At 39.0% G+C, this 23,820-nt stretch overlaps 1 protein-coding gene across 2 annotated transcripts in view; it reads left to right on the top strand.

The window, feature by feature from the left end:
• Positions 1 to 23,820, top strand: part of LOC101859236 — an 85,105-nt gene that overhangs the window by 11,343 nt on the left and 49,942 nt on the right. Inside the window, exons 7-16 of one of the 2 annotated variants that reach the window (XM_013081134.2) lie at positions 437 to 559; positions 3,391 to 3,592; positions 4,004 to 4,150; positions 6,590 to 6,696; positions 8,864 to 9,030; positions 9,604 to 9,702; positions 11,623 to 11,769; positions 14,938 to 15,073; positions 17,907 to 18,032; positions 22,206 to 22,382. In XM_013081134.2, the coding sequence (XP_012936588.1) occupies positions 437 to 559; positions 3,391 to 3,592; positions 4,004 to 4,150; positions 6,590 to 6,696; positions 8,864 to 9,030; positions 9,604 to 9,702; positions 11,623 to 11,769; positions 14,938 to 15,073; positions 17,907 to 18,032; positions 22,206 to 22,382 (1,431 nt within the window). Of the gene's footprint in view, positions 1 to 436; positions 560 to 3,390; positions 3,593 to 4,003; positions 4,151 to 6,589; positions 6,697 to 8,863; positions 9,031 to 9,603; positions 9,703 to 11,622; positions 11,770 to 14,937; positions 15,074 to 17,906; positions 18,207 to 22,205; positions 22,383 to 23,820 lie in introns of both variants that reach the window. The other variant, XM_013081133.2, reaches the window with a different exon arrangement.

Genomic DNA, 23,820 nt, shown 5'->3' with positions numbered 1-23,820 from the left:
AAATCTTTGTAATGTGTAGATAAGATAAGAAAAGATCCGATACATCATTACTGTCCAGAACCACAAACCACCAAAATGCACCCTATCCACCTAGTTCCAACCACTTCCACCACAATCTTTCCCAATCACCACCACCACCACCACCACAATCTTTCCCAACCACCACCACAATCTTTCCCAACCACCACCACCATCACAATCTTTTCCAACCACCACAATCTTTTCCAACCACCACCATCAAAACAATCAAAATCCATCCCACCCACCTCGTTCCGACCACAGCCACCACTACCACCCCAACCCCGACCCCTTCCCAACCACCACCACCACACCCCCCCCCATTAAAATGACACCGTCCCTGACAATAGTTGGCAGCCTTGTTCAATTTCGACTGCATCTCTCTCTCTCAACATTTTTTATCTTCCTCTGTTTGAAGGTTATGGCGGACCTGAAGATGATGGAAGAATTGATCAGAAACCAGAGTTCAGGTGGATGTGCTCCTCCTTTGTCTGTTGGCAGGGCTATGAGTGCATTGTTGCTGTCCCTTCCCTCTCCAAAGGTATGAGTTGAATTATCTTGTGCCCTACTTTTGAATGTTTGTCACACTCTTGTGACCCACTCTTCCGGGTGTCTTGATAGTTGAAGCAGACTTTGTGCTGTTGAAGCTAGAGAGGTGAGCAGAGTAAGTGAAGATTCTCTGAAAGGACTTTTCTGTTAAAATCCACCCCTTGGCGTTCATATAATCGTATGCTTTTTCGAGAACCATAAAACCTCTACTAAAATAGAACAAAACATCAAAATTTGAATGTAAGCAGTCCTTACAGGAAGAACAACATTTTGTAAGCCTGTTAACTCATTCGCTACGTATTTTCGGCTTGTGGGCGAATTTTTTTCGGGAGGGCGAAATGAGATGATGACTAGTGCGCAGTTCACAGGTTTTTGGGGCCATAAATTCAAATAAATATCAACATATTATAAACCAACATTTTCAGTATGGTTTGTAGAATACATCTGTATCGTTTATTTGTGTATTTTTCAACTTTGGTTCCTGTAAGAGGCGATTATGCATCACAATTGTGATTGGATGCGGATAAAATTTGAAAATAAAAAATTAATCTCAGGTAAAACTCAAAAAATATGTTTGGACCTAGTCAAATGATACATCAAAATAACCATAACTGTATATAGAACAGGAAAATATTGAAAAATGTGCTGTTATTTACATACGTTCCATAATATTTGTACATTTGGATCATAACATTTGATATTGAAAAAAAAATGTTTTAATTTATAATTTTGAAAATAGAATCACAAACAGAAAAAAACACTCGTATCTTATATGGAATTAATCAGAATTGCATTTGGAATAAACCTATACATGTCTTGGGTGGTACTTTTTGAGTAATTTCACCAAAAAGTATTGATTTTGGGAAGAAAAAAAATGTTGACTATTTAAATCTAGGCTTAGATCTAGTACTCAAAAATACTGATTTCTCAATAACAGTGCACTGGCAATTCGAGTCCAATAGTATCAATATTATAAAGAAGAGTCCTACATTTCTTTAGTGAGCCAAATAATGATACATTTTGTTGTGTAAAAGTACTAAGACTAGTGTCTGGGCTTTAATTTGAGCTTCACGATAAAACAAAGTCGCATAAACTTTGAAATCGTGTTTCAAAACTGAATCAAAACTTCCGATTTTCGGTGGAAACGCTTGACCCGGAAGTCAACATTGTATTATGACCTTTATTTTAACATGGATATGTGGATTGGAATAGAAACCAAGCTAAAATTGATTGCCGGTTCTCGAGCCGCCGGGGGTGGCTTAGCGTACTGACGGCACTTTAGCCCCGCCCCTTCCCATGGCTCGGCGTAGCGAATGAGTTAACTCACTTGCGACTGGGCCCTTTCACCAGTCACAAGCGTTGAAGACTGGCGTTTTGGGGGGTATTTCAATAAATCACCACAACTCTCAGAATTACCCTATTGTAATCATTTTTTGACACAGTAAAGTAACATTCAAGCTTAATCTAATACAAAAAACTAAAGTTGTCCAAGTCTAATACTTTAATTTGTATGATTTTTAAAAAGTTGGCCTGAATTTGATTTTCCGAAAAATTTCCGGAGACGTGACAAGTAGAATGAAATTCACTGCAACAACAAAAATAAAAGTTCAAAGTGTTCTGGTTTGATTTGTATACATGTGCGAGTGTTTGGGGAAAATATAAAAGCTGGTCTGTGCATTGATTCAGACCCATACACTGAATTACATGAGACAGATGTACGGCACGTCATTGTGATTTCGTTGCCCTAGATCTAGCCCTAGAACTACGACTCGGGCCTTGTTCGGGTACATATCCAGGATCCTAACTATTAGACACATCATATTGTGAGACACTAAAACTAGTAAAACGCACAGAAGTATAGAAAACGGCGAAATTACGTGATTCTTGTTCATGCGACTTCTTCGACCGTTACTACGACGCGACTGTCGGATTACTGTCAGCTGTATAGAAAAAAACAAAGCGCAAGTTCCGGTCTGTTCAACCCCAGTTGGGGTCACTGTCCTTCACCTTCAATAACTTAAAAACTACCGGCCCCAGAGATACGAAACGAAGTCTAAGTAGCTCAGGCTTGGCCAAACAAGGGTACGAGGCGGGTCTCGCGATCTGTGCGTGATTTGTAGAGCGAAAAAAAAAATCCAAAGTTGGTCACGCAGGGCTTGTGAGACCCGTCGCGGGGGTCACGCAACTGTTGTGTGACCCGTCTGAAGTGAGTTAATAGTAATTAAATCTCATATTTGGTCAAACATCAAAGTCAAACTTCTCACAGAGCTTGTTTCTGATAATTTTTTAAAAGAAAAACATTCTCCAGGTAGCTAAGTGTAACCTACATACTTTCTTCTTTCTACCACAGGCTTTCAGCGATGTGTAAAAAAAAAAAAAATGAAAACAAAGATGTTGGTCAGTGTCAGTAAATTTTGCCATACTACTTTAAAGATATTGTTTTATTATTTTTTAGGGCAGAGATATGTAATCGTTTTCCCTATTGCCTTAGTCATCGTGAGTTATGTGGTTGCTAAACAGTGGACTCAGTTTAACTTACAAAATGTAACTTTTATATCTTCAAAATTGCTCTTTCAAACTTCTCACTGTCCTATCGTTAACTTTATAACGTTACATATTTCACTTCAAGGAGACTGATAATTCTTTTCCGTTTTGTATGGCGCTTCAAAATGTTTGACATGTGTGGTTGACTGTTGGCGGGAACTCTGGTGTGTTTTATATGACCTACTTGTGTTGCAACTGCTGTAAAACTTACTAAAACCCAAATGTTTTGTGTGATCAGATTGTTTCTCACAGACTAGGTCTCTGTCTTTGCACCCCCAGGTTCAGGATTGTGAGCGAGCTCTCCACCTGAGCTGGTTTGGCTTAACCTCGGTGGCAGTTGAGCTTCTGTGTAGAGATGTACTCACCCTCTTCTCAATGAAAACAGAACATCCGTCTTTACGGCAGCGAACCTACTCCCTGGCCATGGTCAACAAAATTAGAGTACCGATGCTTTCTGCTGTGTTGGGGGATTCTAAAATGAGTGAGTCGCAGGGTTATTTAGATGATCATCATGTGATGATAGATTTCCCTGTCATGATTTTTCGTCAAAGATTTTACTTCAGTGTTTTGATATATTACTGTATTCTCTGAATTCTTCTTAATAAAAGAATCCTCTAGGATCAATTTCTTCCTTGTTAGTAGTTACTCAGTAAATATAATTTTGTCAACTTGTAGTTTATGATCTTTTGTAAAGACAAAGTTCTTCTTTTACCCATTTAGTTTATTGATTGTCAGAGCTGTTTTATTTTTGTAACCAGCTTGGAAGTGAGCACCCTGTGGGCTGCCTGTTTTTACCAGTTGTCTTTGGGTAGCGTTGCATTTTTTGTTTGGTTGTATATATTCAGAAATGATTTTCTGCACCTTATGCTTTCTTTCTATCTGTCTGTTTCAGGTACATCTGATCTTCAGTTGGTCGCTGAGTATCTCAAGCTGGTCTTGTCAGCTCAGTGTTCGATGGTGCGACACTGCAGGGATTCTAGTCAAGCAAAGTCGTGTCCCGCCTTGTACTCAGTTGTTACGAAAACTCTGGAAGCCACAGGTATTAAAAGAGTAACCGTAAATATTAAAGTTATTAACCCTATTTCTGCACCTCGCCTGCGTTGTGGTCCCACATCAGTCTGGCCCCAGGCTCAGCGCACACACTCAGAGCATCATCTCCCGTTCAACTTGGGTCCCGCGTCGGATCCGCATTCACGCAGCTCAAGTGTGTGTGCGTCAGTCTGCTTGAGTTTGTGTGCGTTTGTGGCCTTCTTCTAAGACCGCCTGCGTATAGTACAAATTGACCCACTTTGACATGAGGAGCTCGAAAGGATAGTCAGGAAACAAGACTTTCATTTTTCTATACAAAATATTTCAAATGAGCTTGATTTTGTGTGAAATGATACTACCGGATAAAAAATAAGAATTTTTGATAATTTTAAATACCATTGTGCAGGTACAAAGAACAATTTAAGTGCAAAACATTCGGAAATTGACCTATATTATCCCCTTTGGAACCCCAGGTTATTCATAACAACAAGAGCGTCTAGAAAGGTTATTCGAATGGGTGTAACTACTCGTAATGTCTTATCAGCTTATGAGAGGGGGTTATTTATGTGTTTGTAACACTTTATAAATAGAAAGCTATGAAAGATAGAGTTATTTTCATCATCGATTAACACACCAACAGTACACAATGAGTGACCCCGGCGGCCTGCCCGGAACTTCCGACGTAATCGGTTGCTGATAAGATTCGCATCTCAGCATAGACGCAGGACAAGAGGGTTTTTTTTTTTCCTGATTAAAGCATTTGTTCATCATGTTTGGTCTTCAAATATTTTGGTTGCAGATTTATTTTTGTCAATAAATGCTGGCTGTATGTGTAGAGCAAAGGGATCGATGCTCTGGAAATTTTTTTAAATTTAAAGAAACATGGGATGGGGGGGGGGGGTGGGGGTGCAGGGGGTGGGCTGGCTTTGACCTGTGAAGCACTTGACTATTAAATATTTTTAGAAACTACGGCACGGCTAGTCATTCATTGCTGTGTACCGGTAAGCTTTTAAAAGGGGACTCTTGTGACCTGAAGGTCCCGGGTTCGAATCAGGGAAACGATCGAAAAATTTTCTTCTCTAACATTGTCTCCTTTCACCTTCTTTCCTTCTCTCTTGCAATATCCTGTCACTGCTTTCGTTTCCGCTTTCTTCCCCCACGCCCTCACCTCCTTTGCCCCCTCCACTGGGCCCCTGACTTTCTGCAGCCTTTCTACTGCTACTCCTTGGCTCCTTACTGCTGTCTGTCAGCCACACCCCTGATATTCTGGTAGGAAAGATCTACACCTAGCCTTCTCGGACGAGGGCGAAAAATCTCGGAGGGCCTGTGTGCAAGTTGCGCTCATTAAAGATCCTTGGTGGTCCAAAATCGATAAAGAGTAGGCTTCGGCTGCCACCCGGGCAAAATTCAAAATTCCTTACCAACTGAAAATGTGTCCCGCTCGCTCATATGACCGTATGCAGTTGCTAGTGCCGTAAAACACTTACCCCCCAATAAAAAACTTTTGAAAAAGTTTTATATTAGTGTCGTTGTAATGAAAAAAGTTTACTTGGGGGCTTGTTTGCTCAGTCATGTATTGTGTACTCATGTCAGACCTGCAAAATATTCTGATAAAAAATCAGGACCCTTCAATTAAAAAATTTTTTTTTTTAACCCTTGAAAGAAAGAAGCTGATGGGACTTTCATAAAATCCTGTTTCTTGAATTCCATTTCCATCAGTCATACAAAACTTATCGTAAATGACTTCGAATTATATGTGAGGCAGCGTGGTTGAATCAGGCTCTCGTCAATTTTTGGGCATGTAGAGTTATTTGTTTCATTATAAAGCTTGTTCACTTGTCTTTATTTGGATGAAAAATATATCCATTTATCCTGAATACAAGTCGAGATATTTGCGAAAGAAGGAGGAGGGGGTCACCTGTTTTCAGAGGTAAAATTAGAGAGAAAATGGCTGCCAAAGCGTAGTTATTTCCTTAGTCCGTGATAACTGAAAATTTACATTTTTTTGTGCCTTTAATCGTTTTTCAGAAAATTTCACTCAGAAATGACTTCTTTAATGGACATGAAAGGTGTTGAGCCAAAAAACAAAAATTCGATACAATTTCACAAATCTGAGGAAAAATGCAAGTTTCTTCACTTTGATTATTTTGACGAGAGCCTGATTCCACCACGCTGCCTCACATATTGTTTTCTTTTCCAGTATTTGCACGACTATTAGTCATAAATACATGAAAATCCACATTTTTATTTCTATGTATTTGCTATACACATTTTTTTTTGCTACTTTCGGTTTTTAATGTTATCTTAATTTATTGGGGTTCTTGAGACTCCCGATTTTTCCCCGGAAATTCAGATTTTTTAGGGAGGATTCTGAAAAAAACTTCTATATTTGTTCACGTGGTGTCTCTCTTGTATCCAAGTCGATGGAAGTCATGAATTGATATTTCAGCACAAATGCTCGGGTTTGTGGGTAAAAGTCTTTGCCGCTCCCACCGCTATGAGGAAGTGACAACTCTTTTGTGTCCCCTGTGGCCTGTGGTGGATGTAGCAGAAATGGTAAGTCTGATAGCTTATTTAAGTCTTTAAAATGTGTTTGCTTTCATGTCTGTAATCGTATAGAGATTTTACGTTTATTGATGTTTTAATCTTGTTCACCCTGGGTAGCCATGGGCAGTGCACTTGTCCCCACCTAACGTTTTAATCACGCACTGTGCCCAAAATACTTATCCGATCTATATGGAGTTTTACTTCAGATGATCTTTCAAAATATTGGAGGGAAGAAAAATATGAAAGTTGAGAAAACAATCTAATTCTTTTTGTCAGACTAGCTCATTGGAGCTTGATTCCACTATAGCAACTGCTAGTAAATCTTGCTCTTCTTCAAGGCTTTCAAAGCACTAAAATCAAAGTGAAAACCATGTCTGTTTAGATTTTTCTACTTTTTTATTCTTCATCTTTTATGCCTAACACAAAACCAACAATGTGGTTGATATTTTTTTTCACACACAGAAATCTCTGTTGCGAACCTTTTTTTTTTTCTTTCTTCTTTTTTTTTGGTGTGTGTTTTGTTGGGGGTTTTTTTTGGGGGGGGGGGGGGGTTGTGTGTGTTTTGTTGTTTTGTTGTTTTTATTTAGCTTTTTTTTCTTCCTTTTTTTTTGGGGGGGGGGGGGGGGGGTCTTCTAGTCTCCTAACTTAGTTTGTTATAGTAGTTTGTCTCAGATTTTAACGGGTTTTTTTGTTGTTGTTGTTGAGAATAAAGGCTATTTATTTTTCAAAATGGTGGGGCATTTTAATTCTTTAAGAAAACCGGAATGCTTGGATAAGAGTTTGTTTTGCATAGTAATACTCGCTACGTCTGTTCGTGTAGACCGGCCATGGCAAGCGCACAGCCCTGTGAATATGTATGTAGGCCCAATAAAATGAGTGAAGGAGGAACATTGACAAAATAGAGTGAGGCCTTTTTTGTTCGAAGTGGGCTCCATTGATAAGTGCAATATCTCTGAAAGAGGCTGATTATCTATTTTTATCGCATTTTAAATTTCTTTATTTATAAGATCTATGGGACTTCCAAGTATTTTCATATAAAAAAATAGGATGCAGTAGAGGCTCTCGTGGTCCAGAGGTATGGTGTTTACCTCTCATTCTAAAGTTAGTTGTATCAAAATCTGACAACAATAAAAACATTTCGTCTCTAAAAAAATTTCATTCACCGCCTTTCCTGTTCTTTAGTCCGAGTCTGTTATCTGCTTTCATCTCAACTTTTTCCTGGCCTCCTCTGTGCTCCTCTCTCTTTCACTCCTGACTCTTTCTGCTGTTACTCTTGGCTCCTTTTTACTGCTGTCTTTCAGCGACACTGCAGATCGTATGGTAGATAAGACCAAACACCTTGCTTGCTAGGATAGGAGCAAAAAATCTCAAAGGTCCTTTGTGCAAGTAACACACATTAAAGATCCCTTGGTCCTAAAATTGGTAAGAGTAGGCTCCACTGGCCAAATGGACAAGATTCAAAATTAATTCCTATCAAAACTGAAAATACTGTAGTCAAAATCAAACCATGCCTTCAAAATCGGAATCTTGCTGCCTGAAGGTAAGGGGCCCTACCAAGTAGGGAAAACAATTATATACGTAAAATATCAGTTGCACTATAGGTTCAGGAACCAGCAGTCGACTTCCCCTCAGATTTAGCAGGGTAACGCAAAGAAGAATTAGGAGGCAAGTCTTAGACTTTGTTTTACCCTCATGTCAAGGTTTTACACACATAATTGAAAAGACTGCTGGGAAATTAGAGAAATGGAAGTCGTGAAAATCTGAGACAAAATTGTCAGAGCTGATTGATTTTAATTTTAATTTTTTGTGCCTGGGCTGTCATGTCAGCTGGTGTCTGCTTTGGCTTTCGGAGACCCAATTTGATTCCCAGATAGGTAGGTTTTTTAAATCAAACATCTTGCTCTTTCTATTGGGATGTTTTATCCCTCTCCGTGTGGGTTGGCTCTGACTTTCATGGTCGAAGCCTGCCTACTAAATGAGATCTAAGTTGTGTTGATAGGGGCGTAAAAACAGCTACTTTAAATTTTAAAATGATTTTTAGTTTCTTCTAGTCATCAGTTTTTCATTGCCTTCTAGCTGTGAATATGGTGATATATGATGGCTGTCCTATCAAAGCGCAAACACCACACCACCCGCCCTTATTCTTTTATGCTCTCCTTTTGTTTTGTCCTGACAGTTGCCATCGGTGAGCCATCACGAAGTATTGGCAGAAAGCTACCGAAAGATGAAACAGTTTAAGCAGATGGCGTGGGTGATTTCTGAAGCCGCCCGGATTGACACCAGTCTCCTCTCAATTCCTGTGATGCGGACACTGTCCAAGGCTGCCTATGAAACCCGTACCTTGTGAGTGTTTGGTGCATTTCGTCAGGTCTCTTTGGTTTAAGTGCTGACCTGCCAAATACCCAAAGGACAAGTTTTGTAGCTGAGTTTTTAATCATTTTAAATAAAGATTTTGTGTGAATGCTCATCAGAATAGATATTAAAACGTAAATTATGTTGAATCAGCTCTGCAGTACTAAATGATGAAAGTAGCGCCGGTTTTCCTATTTTTGGCTTGAAAGAAAACGCGATTTAGAGAGTCCATAATAAGGCGATGGAAATCTGTGTTTTTGCATTTTTTTCCGAGATGGCCATCTTTTCTTATGGCAACCACTAGTTGCATCCTCGTAAAGTATGTATAGATCATTTCTTTTACACATGCTAAATTGCTATAACAACTTTTATCCCATTATTTCATACGGGGAAACAAAAGCTTGTGGTTGTTGTCACTCTGGTGTGGTCGTTTTCTTGTTTATTTTGAGTGTCACCGCTACCAAAGCCTTTTTCCTTTCAACGATGGTAGTTTCTGTAATAACTTATGCTGTTACTGAATGCTGACAATTAAAAATTTAAAAATCTTATTATTTTTTTTTTCAGCTACATCCTGGATATCTTTGAACCCTTAAAGGCAAACTGCAGCCTGCACTTTGAATTTGTAAACAAGATACTCATGTGGATTCTGGTGGGATCAGACAGGTAACCTTCTCCCTGCTTTCCGCTCATGCTCATGTGTTGTGTATTTCAAATAGTCTGTGGGCAGTTGTTCAATTATCTGGCACTGTGTGGTCCTTCTATTTCTTTTCTTCAGCAAGCCCTTAAATTGTTCTAAGCCCAGAAAGCAAAATTTTTCGAAAGAGAAGACACTGTTTTATTGTTGTAACAATTGCATCAAAATTATGTATTTCTTCTTGGCGTTGGTCCATATAGCCTCTACTGACGCTGTTGTCTGGTTGCTCTTTCTGTGCTCCAAGTTTGGCCATCCTGTCTGCCTGTTCATATCCAAAGATACCACAGTGCGATAGAATCCACTGCAGCATCCCCAGGCATGTGATGTCCTCAATTACCTCTAGCAGCCTTGGTAGTTTGCCGGCAGTGATTGCCTGCAGTTCTGACATGGCAACTGTTAAGAATACTACTTGGCTTTGGGGGTGTACCACATCCCTGAAGATGTTCGCTGCATGTGTTAGAGCCTCCGTCTCTGCCCTGTAGTTTGTACACTGCCGCCCTGTTGGGGGGACTGCCTCTGCTTGGCGTCGTCCATTTGAGAACTGCATGTACACTCCCGCTCCTCCTCTTTTTCCAGCATTAGTGGCAGATCCGTCCGTATAAATCCATATCCATGCTTCTCAGGGGTATCTTTCTTTGAGCATGGATAGGGTGAGGGATTTCTTGCTCAGGTCACTGTGGTCATCTTTTGCCCCTGAACATAGGGATGGAAGTGTGTATAATTATGTTTTTGTTTTCTTTTCCCATGATGGTGCCTCCGCGGTGTGGTTCAGCATGTTCGCATGTCTTGTGGTGTTTGGTCTGGCTGTTCTTGCGTGCATTATATGATCCTCCATAGCTGTGGCCTTGGCGTACTGTATAAGGGCCTTGCACTCCCATTTCCTCCGCAGGTCCACTATAGATGTTGTATTAAGAATTTTAATTTTGACTAAATATTCCTAGAGCAGATGCAGCCTGAACCCCAGATTCAGAAACTGCTATTATAAGAAATTTCAACATTTTGGGCGTAGCTCATCTGAAAAGGTGGCCGACAATATAATTTCTATTATTTTGATCCGTTCCGCGAAAAACGAGGCTGTTATTGTATTGAGCTGCTGTAAAGGGGAACTTCGTGACTTTGGGAAGTGGCTTTTACGGTGTTGAGTTGTGTAAAGTAGAACTTAGTGACTTGAGATATCCTCTTCTACTCTCTTTCGTTGAGCCATGACACTGATTAGGAATGTTATGAAGGTCTTCCAAAGGCTCTTTTCCTTTCTTGCTCAACACAAACATCATTAGAGGGGCTCGTCGCAGGTATGGTTCTGGGTCCACCGGTTTGATTTCTTTCTTTGGCTTCATTAGTTTGGGAACTTACGGTTTTGAAATTGAGATCTCACCTTCTGAAAGGGGGTGAATTGTGCACTCCAGACATGGCTAGGCCACATATTTTGTAGAGGTGTCATCCTCTTGAGATGTTTATCAGGAGCCTCTCCTTGGTGTAAGAGAAGGGTTGGGTTAATCTCTGGATCTTTTTAGAAGTAATGAAAAAAGTTTTAGGTTGTCCAGCGTGCACATTATGCTGTACAAAAGACACATTGGCCATTAAATTGTAATTTCCGGACAGCTGCTGTAGAGTCACTGATTTATAATTTGCAAGATGTTGGGTTTCAGTCTTGTCATTAATTTTCTTTCTGATTTCTGCTGCAATCTTTCATGTTTATATTCCTGAACTATACACTTTCATTTAGCCCTTGTGGAGATCTGCAGTGCAATAGTGTATTTAGAAATCTGCTTCTTACATTGTGTGTGATTTTTACTTTGACTTTGTAAAATATTTTTGAAAAAATTTTCCTTTCTACTTCTCATCATCCACCTACCCCCACAACACACGCTCGCCTATCCACAATGCAGCCTAGCAAGCCACCATCATCTAATGGCCCTACTACCTTGTTTGAAAACCCATTCTGGCGCAAGTAAACTTGACCAAGGGCTGACCATGGTGACGTTTGCAGAAGTCCTGTGGAATGACACAACGCTTAACAGCAGCAACCTACCCGTGTGAGTATCTCAGGAACACCTCGTTTTTTGCTAGGCAGTGTGCGTTCCTACTGACAGCACTTATTGTCAGTTAAGCTCGTTAGCCAAGACAGCAGTCTCATTGTCTCAGTGTCAGTGGACTTGCTATCAAGATCTGGCCCAATCGTGACATTTTTCGAACCCCAGACCTTTGTTATTGTCTCTTTCCTAACTTTTCTCATTCGCTATATTCCTTAACTTTCCCATAATTTCAAACAACTTGCGAATCTGAGTTAAAAAGTGAAATTGTTGCCTTTTTCAAGTCATTTTAGTATTTACGTTTATTGAGAACACACTTTCGTCTTGCAAGACTAGACCTGTGCTTATCAATCCCCTGCATGCCTTGCCGTCAAGTAATACAAGCAAATTTGGAACCCATATGCACTTTTTAAAATGCCAGAATACAAATCCATGCAGTGCTTTCGGGTAACTTCTTACAGAAGAATTAGATGATTAGTAAAACATACATATACAGACCTGCCACTGATCCTGATTTAATCGGGATATCCCGATTTTTTTCCCCAAATTTCAAGCATCCCGATTTCGATCCTGATTTTTTTTGTCGTTGCGTCTGTTGCGTCCGATTCTTAGAGAAATTTTTTTTAAAAGTTCTGCAGTATCTTTTGCTTGGAAGCACCGATTAGACTTTTTATCAGCTGGAACCTAGAAGGCTATTTTCTAAAGCATCTACACCGAACCTAGTAGTTGAATCACGCACTTTATTTCTTCTAAAATCAATGCAGTATCGATTTTGAATTCCCACTTGAATACGCTCAAGATCTACTGTCGCTTTTATAACCCAGAATTCTCCGATGGTGTCCTGATTACTGTAACCATTGTGCCGTTGCTTTAAAGGCAAGCTTGGTCTTGAGTTCTGGTTAGTCAGGCCCATCAAGACCTGTCAGTGGAACTTTCAAACGCTCATTCGCATCACATGACATGACCTCGTACGTGTAGTGAGTAGCGCGTGTGTCGGGGTCAACAAAGTTCATTCACACCGGTCGCATTGGTTGAGGTGTTTTTCGGGACTTAACCGGGGGGGAAGGGGGGGGGGGGGGGGGGTGTTATTTTTTTACTCTTGGGCTTAAAGTGCGTGCCATGATACAGGTACTAATTGAGGGGAAAGAAATAAGAAAAAAAAATGAACAACCTTGGCTGGATCTTTTTTTCGGGGGGGGGGGGGGGGTCCCTTGGTGGTTTTATCCAAGGAAAAACAAACGTTGTTACTTTATGAAAACGCTGACTTTTTCTTGGATGGTTAGAATTATGTATCAGCTATTTTCAAGACTACGAGAGTTTCAGCTTTAGTGCAACCTGCGCTCCCTCAGTCTATCCAACTCCGATTCGAGTACATATATATGCTGTCTTTCAGTTTTCAAAAAGCTTTGTCTTGCATACTTGCCTCATAAAAGGGAACCAGGACCCCCCCCCCCGCGTCTTCCCCAGTGCCCCTTATGACTAATTTGCTGTTGATCCCGATTTTTTTCACTAGATCCTGATTTTTTAACTCTAAAATCTGAGTTTTAGATTTCTAAGATTGGCAGGTCTGCATATAACATCTTATAGACAGCCAGGAATGGCAAATTTTACCAACTTCATTGAGAACCATGGTACAGCACAAAGCTAAAATTATGAGTTATACACCAGTTTCGTCAGCGAAGGGGTTAAAGCTGAGAGCAACTTATTTGTTATAAATCTTTTGCCATGTTCACTGCATGACAATTTTTTTCATAAGAAGTTCTTATATTCATAATACAGTCAAACTTGTGTAAGACGGCCACCCATTGTCAGGGAGAAAAGTGGCCTTATAAGACTGGTGGCCGTCTTAAGCAGGACTGATCAAGATGAAGAAAACAAACCATTCCCATCTGAAGTCCCAATCGAAGTATACCACTGTCAAGTAATTTTAAAATGTGATAAATACAGTGGAACCTGCCCTGACGTACCAATTTTCAGCTGCTGGTGAGGTAAGCGTGTGATCCCTCATAACCCATAGGCCCTGCCCAGGGCTCATACGCAAATCGTAAGTGAGATGAGTGGTCACTGTATACCCAGTCTGTAACAAAGTAACAATGGACGTCAACATGAACTTGTGACAGAAGCGTCACTTGTTCTCTAAGTGGGGGGCGACCCATGTGTTTGTTTTAACACCGCACTCGGTCTTCCTCGTCTGATACATTTCGCGTTATTGTCACCCTTGCGCAAAATCAGCAACAAAATAGAAATAACAAACAAAATACAAATCAACAACAACAACAAAAACAACAACTGTCGATTGGGACTTCAGAAGGGAATGGTTTGTTTTCTTCGTCTTGATCAGTCCTGCCTAAGACGGCCATCTGTCTTATACGGCCACTTTTCTCCTTGATAATGGGTGGCCGTCTTACACAGGTTTGACTGTATATCTTTAGCTGAAAGACACATTAAGCTTTTCTTTTTCTTTTTAAAATGCACAGCTTAAATACTATTTCTTATTGTTATTATTAAAAGATGGAAATAGAATGGTCTTATCAAAGCAATCTACGCATTCCGTTTGTTGGCATTTTTTCCCCTGAATATAATGCACTGTCCAAGATGTCCATCTGTCTAGGACTACCACTTTTCTCCTAGACGGTGGGTGGCAGTCTTGAACGATTTCGACTGTATATAGTTATTATATAGTAAAGAATCCACTGTGTAGCTAAATCGCACATTTGAGTGAAGGGTGCTGTTATGCACTGGGAATTTTTGCTAACTTTACTTTTATTTGCAGCTATGTGTGTCTCTGGAAGTAAACTCAAATACATTGGATAATGTTTATAAAGTGTCTGCTCTAGACGGTGGAATGAATATCTGGTGTACCATTGTTGTATTGATGCTGTTTCGGGTAAGAGCAGTTATCACGAAATGAACACTATATGTCAACATGTTCTATTGTTCTAAGCCCAGAAAGTAAAATTTTTACGAGTTTGAGAAAAATGTTTCATTTTTTAAAATGATTATAATTACAGTATGTAATTAAAAAATTTTTTTTTCAATATTTAGAATTTTAATTTTGACAAGATATTTCTTGAGCATGCATTCGCAACAGATACCACACATTAAGAAACCATTTTTTTTAATAGGCTAATATTAGCACAACTGTCATCTTGCTCTCACTCGATGTTACAGACACATTCTGAACACCATCGGGACGGCTATCGGCATTCTGGAACTGGAAGATGTGTCTCACGAGTGGGATGACCGACTGGCACAAGCTTTCAGTCTCTTCTGGGCCATAATAAAACACCACCACAGCATACTGCAGGTAGTTGCACTCACATAGTGGGTGGTGTGCTCTTTGCCTTTATTAAGTTATAGTTATTAGTTTCCCTGTTGGTGGGTTATCTGATTTGTCTCCGAATATGTTATGTGTAACATGCCTGGGCGTATACTTATTGTCCTCAAGTTTCAGGGAAATGATTCATGTTTGCAGCATTGAGACAAGTTTCCCCAGACATCTTTTGGTGGCCAAAGTTTTCTTTGAGGTCGCTCCACTGCAGGAGTTTTAAAGGGCATCAATCATCTTTCTCTGAAAGTGCTTTGCTGTAAGCTTCTTGACTTCAGTGGCATAGTCATAAATAGTGCTTCTAGTCTTCAGCATTTTTACGGAAATCCATACTTTTTGAAACTGGTAGATTTCTCCCGCCATCTTTATCACCTCCATCCATTAAAAAAGTGGTTAAAATGTAAGGCTACGGGTGATATCCTGTAGCAAAAGATCAGTACTTACCTTGTGAGTGCCAGTGATGGTTGGGGTCACCAAAGTTCATTCAAAGTCTGGGCGCTGCGAAGTATAGGACTCGGTAATAGAGGGACTTTTGATTTTTTTAAAAAAGACGTTCAGGGGAGGGAAGATGGGGCTAAAGGCAACCCCAGATGACAAAAGCTGAACTTGGAAGCAAATTTTAGTGTTTAGGATTTTGGTTACTACTTGAGCTCTCTGCAAAGAACGCGTTGGTGCAGGCCTTGTATGGAATCGGGATCCGTCATTCTCATATCTTCATACCTTGTAAGCTGTGTTATTTAACTACAGGGTTCACGTTTCATTGGATGGGTGATAGTAATTACCTGTATTATCTATATTTTAGCTTTCTGTTCAAGATTCGCAGATTTTTACTGTCACTGCATCTTGCCCTCCCATATTTCTTACAACTCTCATACTGAATAGGTCTACTTGAGCCATTCAAGTTATTACTCTACTTTTGAGTTTGAGCAATAATTTTTGTCTTTCATGTTTATTACATAAATCTTGACACCCAAACTGGTTCTTGACAGTCGATATTCTGGTTCTAGGCCTTTTCTCAGGCTGAAAACAAGATTCATTTTTATATAGTTTATGTAGGAGAATATAATGAGGGGAATATGTATATATATTAATAATAAAGAACTGACTGAAATACCTAAGTCACATGTTGACTGGATATAATGTACATACATGTGTGTGTGTGTTTGTATGGAGTGCGCGGTCATTGTTATATAACATGCCCCTGGAAAATGGATGAGAGCACCCCACGCGGAAAATTGAGAGGCCGGGTTGGCAGTCACCATTTCTATGTGGATTTTACTGAAAAACGTTGCTTAAAGGCTTAAAAAAAAAAAGAAGTAAATTTTCAGTTTCCAAGAATTCTCAAGCTGTAGTAGTCATGCTTTGGCGGCCATTTTCTCGCTAATTTTTCCACTGGAACCAGGCAATCCCACCTCCTTGATTGGCAAATATCTCGACGTCTATTTACATAGCCGCCACTTTCTTCTAGCTTTTCCTGCTACTTTCCTCCTTCCTCTGCTGGACCGCTCTCGGTCGCAAATTGCGATACTTTTTTTTTATACTCATGAAAAACACCGAACCGGGAGAGAGGCGAAAACGCGGCTTGCGCATGTCCGCCCGTAGCTTTCTACTTCCGTTCTTCTAGGCCTAGCGCTAGTTTCACATTGTTTATTGTTGTGGAGCAACATAGTGTCGATCGGGCATCGAGACGTTGGCGCGCCGAGTTGTCATTGAAAACTGCAGATATTTGAGAGAAATTGATGCAGAATGCAAAAATAAAAGGAACTGGAATGAGAAAGAAAGAAGCAGCCGGTGTGCGACTTGAAAAGTTCATTAGTCTAGATGTAGCCGCTTGCTGCACTTTGCGTTTGTTGCGCTAAAGAAATCGCGGCCCGCGGCGGTCCTGTACAATTGCGGTCCCGTTTGTTTACATGACGGCTATTGTGGCTGGCGAAGTGAGTCTAGATCCAGATAATCTATCTCTAGATATAATCTAGGTCTACACATATTCTAGATCTAGATTAGATAGCCTAGGCTATAATTTTAATTCAGTTTAGATCACTAAATAAGAAACACACTACAGGGGCACTAAGTGCAAACGGGACCGCTGTTGTACAGGAGTGCTGAAATCGCTCAGTACAGCGGCAAAGGTGTTGCCTCCCTGATCCAATACTGCTCTACATCAATGTACAAGTTTAAAGTGAAAGAAATCTTTTTATGAGACATCAGCTGGCAACAAACACTTGATTTTTAGTGACCAAGTCCAAACTGTGTCAAATTGACTCAAATCCTTGTTAGTCAACTTAGTGCCTTTGTTTTTTTGTGTGTGTTTTTTAGGGGGGGGGGGGGATTCAAATCATTTTAATTCAGTTGTCTATGGTTAACAAATATGACAGTTTTCCCTTCCAAAACCGTTTGCTAAATTTTCCAGTATATTGCCTCTGGATCTCACTGGTTTTACTCCGGCCTTCGGAGAGAGCGCGTACGCCTTCGCGTGAATTTCCTCCTTTTTTGAAATTCCTGAGTGGCAACTATGTATTTAAGATAGATAGGTATTTTCTTCTTTGAAAGCAAGACTAGTGAACAATCTTTATGACGATACTAATAATTCAACATTCCCAAAAATTGACGAGTGCCTGATTCCACCGCGTTGTAACACATTGTGTCCATAATTTTTCAAGAGTAAAATTACTAAATGGGACTTTGGAGTTCAAAAAGCAAGCGTTGCTGTCAAAAGTATGCCTTAAGTGGAGTATGTTGTAACCGAAGTTTTACTGTATACAGTGCTTCTTTTTTTCTCGGATTCATTGACAAATTTGTATGTGTTTGACAGCTGACCGACGACTCAGAGGGCGATTTTGGAAAACGGAATGACCTCTTTGCGAAAAAGTCAATATCAGCTGTGGCTGTTGAACAGAGAGCGGTGATAAGCCCTAATGAGCTGATAACAAGTGCTTTGGTAGGTGAAGAGGGCCACCCAGACCCTGAGACACCTCTGGCTGAAGTGGCTGCACCCCAGAGGAAGGCTCCAGTCGACTCCTCGTCCAAAATAACACCAGTGAAACCTGGAAAATTTTCTTCATTGTTCAACCTCAATCGCAGACAAAAGGAAGACTGCATGATACCCATGGAGGTATTCTTGCATGTCGCTTTTTGTTCATTATTGTTCACTACTAATATTTTTGCTGTTTCATGTCTGTCTGTTTCCCCTTTGTACTTTCTTAACACATGTCGAACCTGTGGTGTACTGCAAGTGAAGGAAATGAAAGAGTTAAGTTAACCCTAGCTTTGCAATATCCTTCATGTGTTCATTTAGCACCAGCTCATAAAAATTGGATCCCCTAATGTGGTAAACAATAACTTTCCAACAGTTTGTTATTTTTGGGGGTTTTTTCTCTTAAAAATCGAACTAAAAAGGCCAGTGCTTTTGAGAAGCTACAAATCCTATATCTTTATACTTAATCAAATTTTTTTTTAATTGGAAAGAGGATTTTTTTTTTTTCACAAATAAATTTTAATGGGTGCTGTTTTAGCATGATTTAATGAATGGCGTTGAAACTGCAAAGCTGTTTAAGAAGAGGTATGCTTAGAGCCAGTTTTCAGTTTCAGTAGTTTTTATGCATTGTTTTAAAAATTTATCTGTTGTTCTCAGTGAAACACAGGATTCATTTTTGTTAAGTTCCATAATTAATTTTTAGCTCTGTGACCTATTCAAAGGCCTCGATAACCCCGCGGGGCGGTGCCACTGACCGAAGTTTCTTTAAGCCATTCCCAAAGGGGGGGGGGACATTTCTCATTCTAAATCACAGTAGAATTGTAAATGGGCTGATCAGGGTTGGGTTGATTTAAATCAGTTGATTTTTTAAATTTAAATCAACTTGATTTTTTGGATAAAAATCAGTGATTTAAATCACATTTTAAAAAATTTATTTTTATTCAGTTTTTACATATTTCAACATTCAGAATTCCCTTCCTTGGTTTCATAAAACAGATATAAGGTTAAGTAGACTAATATAATTCATGTTTAAAAGTCTGCTTTCCCACCTTTCACTGTAAAATAATACAGTATTCAATTTACTTTTTTTTTCATAATTGAAATCAGAGCTGGGTTGATTTAAATCAGTTGATTTTTTTTATATTTCAAACAAATTGATTTTAAAAATAAAAATCAGTGATTTAAATCACTTTAAAAAAATGTATTCTGTTTTTACATCTTTAAATATTCAGAATTCCTTTCCTTGGTTTTATAAAACAGTATATAAGGTTTAGTAGACTAATAAAATCATGCTTAAAAGTCTGCTTTCCCCCCTGTCACTGTAAAATAATACAGCATTCAATTTACTTTTTTTTTCATTATTGAAATTAACATTTTCTTTTTCTTTTTAGACAAACACAAGCGCGTGCACACACACACACTGTAATAAAATGCAAGTTTATCTATGCATAATTACCCCCCCCCCCTCCACCCCTTCCTTTTAGACTGACATTTTCTTCACTTTTTGTCTGTAGCAATAATTCACTGATTGATATATATATATATATATATATATATATATATATATATATATATATATATATATATATATATATATATATATATATATACTATTATATAGCAGATTAAGGCTTTCTTTTGAGGTTGCTTAATTTAATCATTAGTTAAATTAAGACAATGCATTTTGCACTAAAAGAACATACTTTTAGCAACCAAAAATCCCAAACTGTGTCGACATTTTAAAAAAATCTGATTTAAATTTAAAAAATCATGATTTAAATTTAAAAAATCGATTTTTTTGATTTTTTGAAAAAAATCAAAAAAATCACCAACCCTGGGGCTGATCCTTCAATGTCATGCTCATAACTGTGCCTGAACTACAACAGGGAACTGCTGCTTTTTCTTTACTAATCCTTACTATCGTCATTTCCCTCTACTTCTTTTGTATGTTTGTCACACTCTTGTGACCCGCTATTTCTGGGGTGCCTTGATAGTCGAAGCAGACTTTGTGCTGTTGTAGCTAGAGAGGTGAGCAGAGTAAGTCTGATTCTCTGTAACGACTTCTCTGTTGACATCCACCTCTTGGCACTCATATGACTTTATGCAGTTGCGAGCTCCGTAATACCTCTAACAAGACTTTTTTTTTAAAAGGTCTCGACATGCCAGTTATATACAAAAAACTCCAGAACAAAATGGCCTTACCCGAGAAAGTTTTGCATCCATCCTGAAACAGTTAATATTTGTGAATGTGCATTGTTTTTTTTTGTATTTAGTTGTTTCCAGTGAAGCAGTGATAATAATGAGATTCATATTTGTCAATTCATTTTGGGTTTTGTGGCGTATTCAAAGGTCAAGACATGTCTTTTTATGATAAATACAAAGAATATTCTAGAAAAAATGATTTTACTCGAGAAAATTTAAATTTTGCATAGTGTGATACAGTTAATATGTGTGTCATAAAATGGTAGACTTTTGCAAATCATCATAGTTTTTAAATAGGGGTGGAATTTCCAGATCCATTGTTTTACTGTCCAAAAACAATATATTTTGTACTTTGTAATGTTTTTTTTCCCCAAAAAGTTTTATAATTTTTCAAACAAAATGAATGTTAGGACAGAGGCATTTAATCATATATTAGGCCGTAAAAATTCCTAAAGTGTAGGGTTAAAGCTTTTCAAGATATAGTGTCCTCCATAAAGCACGTCATGGCAAAAACTCAGTTTTCAGAGGGGGGGGGGGGGGGGGGGGGGGGAATTATCATGCACAAACTCAGTTTTCACTTTTTATGAATAGGGCACTTCGAGTTTTGGGCTTTGGGTTTTTTTTTCTGGTAAGTGTTTTACGGCGCTCGCAAACTGCATAAGGTCATATGAGTGCACGGGCTTTGGTTTAAATAAAAACACTTGCAGATCAATGAATAGCTGCGATGGCAATGGTTCGAACACAACTACTACAAGTACTTTCACTCTGGGGAAGGACATGTTGCTATGACTCCCAATTTCAGTTATTGTTTGAGTGCTTGCAAAAGTAAAAAAATCAGACTTCTTGCTTTTGGGCAATTTTAAAGTTTTCTGTACATTTTCATGCAAAACAAACATCGTTAATGAATCTCCTATACAATTTCCAGTGAGAATTGATCAGAAAACATTTCTGACAGTGATATTTTATCACCAGACCAGTACATTCTGGTGTCTTTCCCATGGACTGCCGTAGTAAATTTTTCTTCATGAGTAGATGTCTTATTGACACTAGCCCAGTTTTTAGCCTTGCCCATACTTTGTACATTGTGTCAAGTAGAAGTGTGCTGTTTGATTGTCACATGAATAAACGTTTATCTGTGGCCCTATCCTTGATTTGTGAGCTGACACTCTATGTCCATTGACTTCCCTTAGAACCTTTCTTGATCTATAGTAAGTCTTTATCAAATATATCTAAAGTCAAAGTTAATGGAATCTTAAATCAGACCAGAGTATGTCAAATGTATCTAAAGTCAGTCTGAAGTGAAATGTATTTTAATTCAGTCTATGTCAAAACAAATGTATTTTAAGTTGTTGGGGGGTTATTGTTGGGGGTTTTTTTGGGGGGGGAGGTGTTAACAACTTACTGAGTGAGTGAATAAAAGACACTATATTTCATTGAAGAGACTTGTGGTGATAAGTCCTACTTGTGTATGTAACATTTGTATTTGCTTAACTTTTTTTCTTTCTTTGCTTTGTAGTTGATGTCTATCTTGTATTATATATCACACACATAATCATTTGTCTGGTAGACAGTGTTTCTTCTTCTGAGCTGGATGCTAGTTTTATGTTTTCTTTGCCTGTAAATTGAAATTGATATGATTTTGCAAACTGAAGAGAGGAAATTTATTTTAATTAGGAAGCAATCTTTGTTGTTGGTCTATAATATTGGTGTGTTCTAAATATTATTTGAGATATGATCTATTGTAAAAGAAAAAGAAAAAAGGAATGTGTATTGGTATTTTCTGATTCTGTATACAAGTGCAATGCAACAGAAGCTGGTGAGAAATAAGCGATTAGAAGATAGTCTCAAATGAAAGCTTGTTAGTGAAAAAAACAAATTTTGTGGTCGTAACAAGAATTCGCCAATCTCTAATGGCTTTTTCTCCCTCTTTGTCAGGTCGATGAAGACCACATCTTGTCGTATCAGTACAGGAGCCTGTTATTATGGACTGAATGGTTTGGTCGTAACGGAGATGTAGCAATAAAGGGGAAAGAATTCCTGTGTCAACTGCGAGCTGCTCGAAGCATTCTGTTTTTGCAAAGGGTGGCCAACCTCTTTTTGCTTCATCACAGGGTATGTATTTTTTCTTCCTCCATAGAAATTTATATGTATACAGTTGAATTTGTCTAAGATGGCCACCCATTGTCAAGGGGAAAAGTTGCTGCCTTACACAGTGCCATTATAATGTTAAAAAGTCCCCACAAGCAGACCTGTGCCACTCATTCCGATTTAATCGTGATATCCCGATTTTTTGCCCCAAGCTACCTAAATCTACCAATTTTTTCAGTAGTTACTGATTTTGGGCCTGTTCTACCGCCATACTGATAAAGGTGTCAAAATTACAGGATTTGCAGTGGGTGCCAAAAGTAGAAGAGAGAAAAAACCCGTTTTGCAGTGCTTTCAGTCTTCCCTGTTTTTGCAGAAATCCGTACATTCCCAAAGTTCCGTACCTGCCGCATCATCGTATCAACTCCATGTGTTTAAAAAGACTGACAGACAGACAGTATTAGCAAAGATTTTCTACACAATCTTTGGTATTAGCTTATCAGCATTCCATAGCAAAGGATCAGCACTTGCCTCCGTAACTTCTTGGACTTTTACGGTAACTCTTGGCAACAGTATTAGACACTGTCAGATTTCACATTTCGTACACTCGACCATTGTCTCACTCTCTGTGCAGCTCAGTCGGCAATAGTTTTCAGGTGCATATATTGGCTAAAATCTGGCTACTCACGCTTATCTTCCTCCTTCCTTTCATTCATTCCTTCTGTCTATCTTTGGGTTTTTGCTGCGGCTGGAAAAATCTGTGCATTTATCTAAAAAACTGAATTGTGAATGTAGAGAGAAAATAGGTATTGGAGAAAAACTTTCTGAAATCTGTCTTAGTCTAGAGAATTGGTCAGTACCGTTATGAGGATTCTACGCAGGGTGACTGCCGAGCTATGGGGGCCCATGGAATGACATGGGAATCCCGGAATCTGAAGGGAAAAAATCTCTGAGACCCGGGAATGCCCTGGAATTTGAGGGAATCTGTAAATTGCCCCGTGAAAGATGCGGGGGAAATGCACAAAGTCCCCGAAACCAAATTTGAAAAGGCCACTGAGTTCATATTTTACCGGTTGAGTTTGTACGTTCTGCTTTCCCCGGCCCAAGAGTACATTTCACATGAATAAGTGGTTACGGCGGCAGGCGGAAGTGTAGATGTAATACCAGAACTGTCGCTTTTGTTACTGCCCAGAATTGTCCGATGATAGTTTGTCAACGTTAGATTTACAGTCATGACATGCTGTTTGTGCATTAGAAACACAGTGTCGCAATACAAATAAAATTAATATTCTCACTGCTGCCACTATAATTTAAAAAGCCTCCAATTGTCAGCCCGTTGTCGTGACCGGTCAGTGAACCTGTGCACATTTGCTTTGTGTGAGTACATGAGTAAGGAACCGACGGTTGTTAGGGTTATTGAAGCTCATTCAAAGTAGGAGTGTTGCAGGGCTTCAGAAAGTTTGGG

Source organism: Aplysia californica, unplaced genomic scaffold (genome assembly GCF_000002075.1).
Source record: "Aplysia californica isolate F4 #8 unplaced genomic scaffold, AplCal3.0 scaffold00117, whole genome shotgun sequence".
Taxonomy (NCBI): domain Eukaryota; kingdom Metazoa; phylum Mollusca; class Gastropoda; order Aplysiida; family Aplysiidae; genus Aplysia; species Aplysia californica.
Note: the sequence above shows the minus strand (reverse complement) of the source record. Positions and strands in the feature narration are given on the sequence as shown.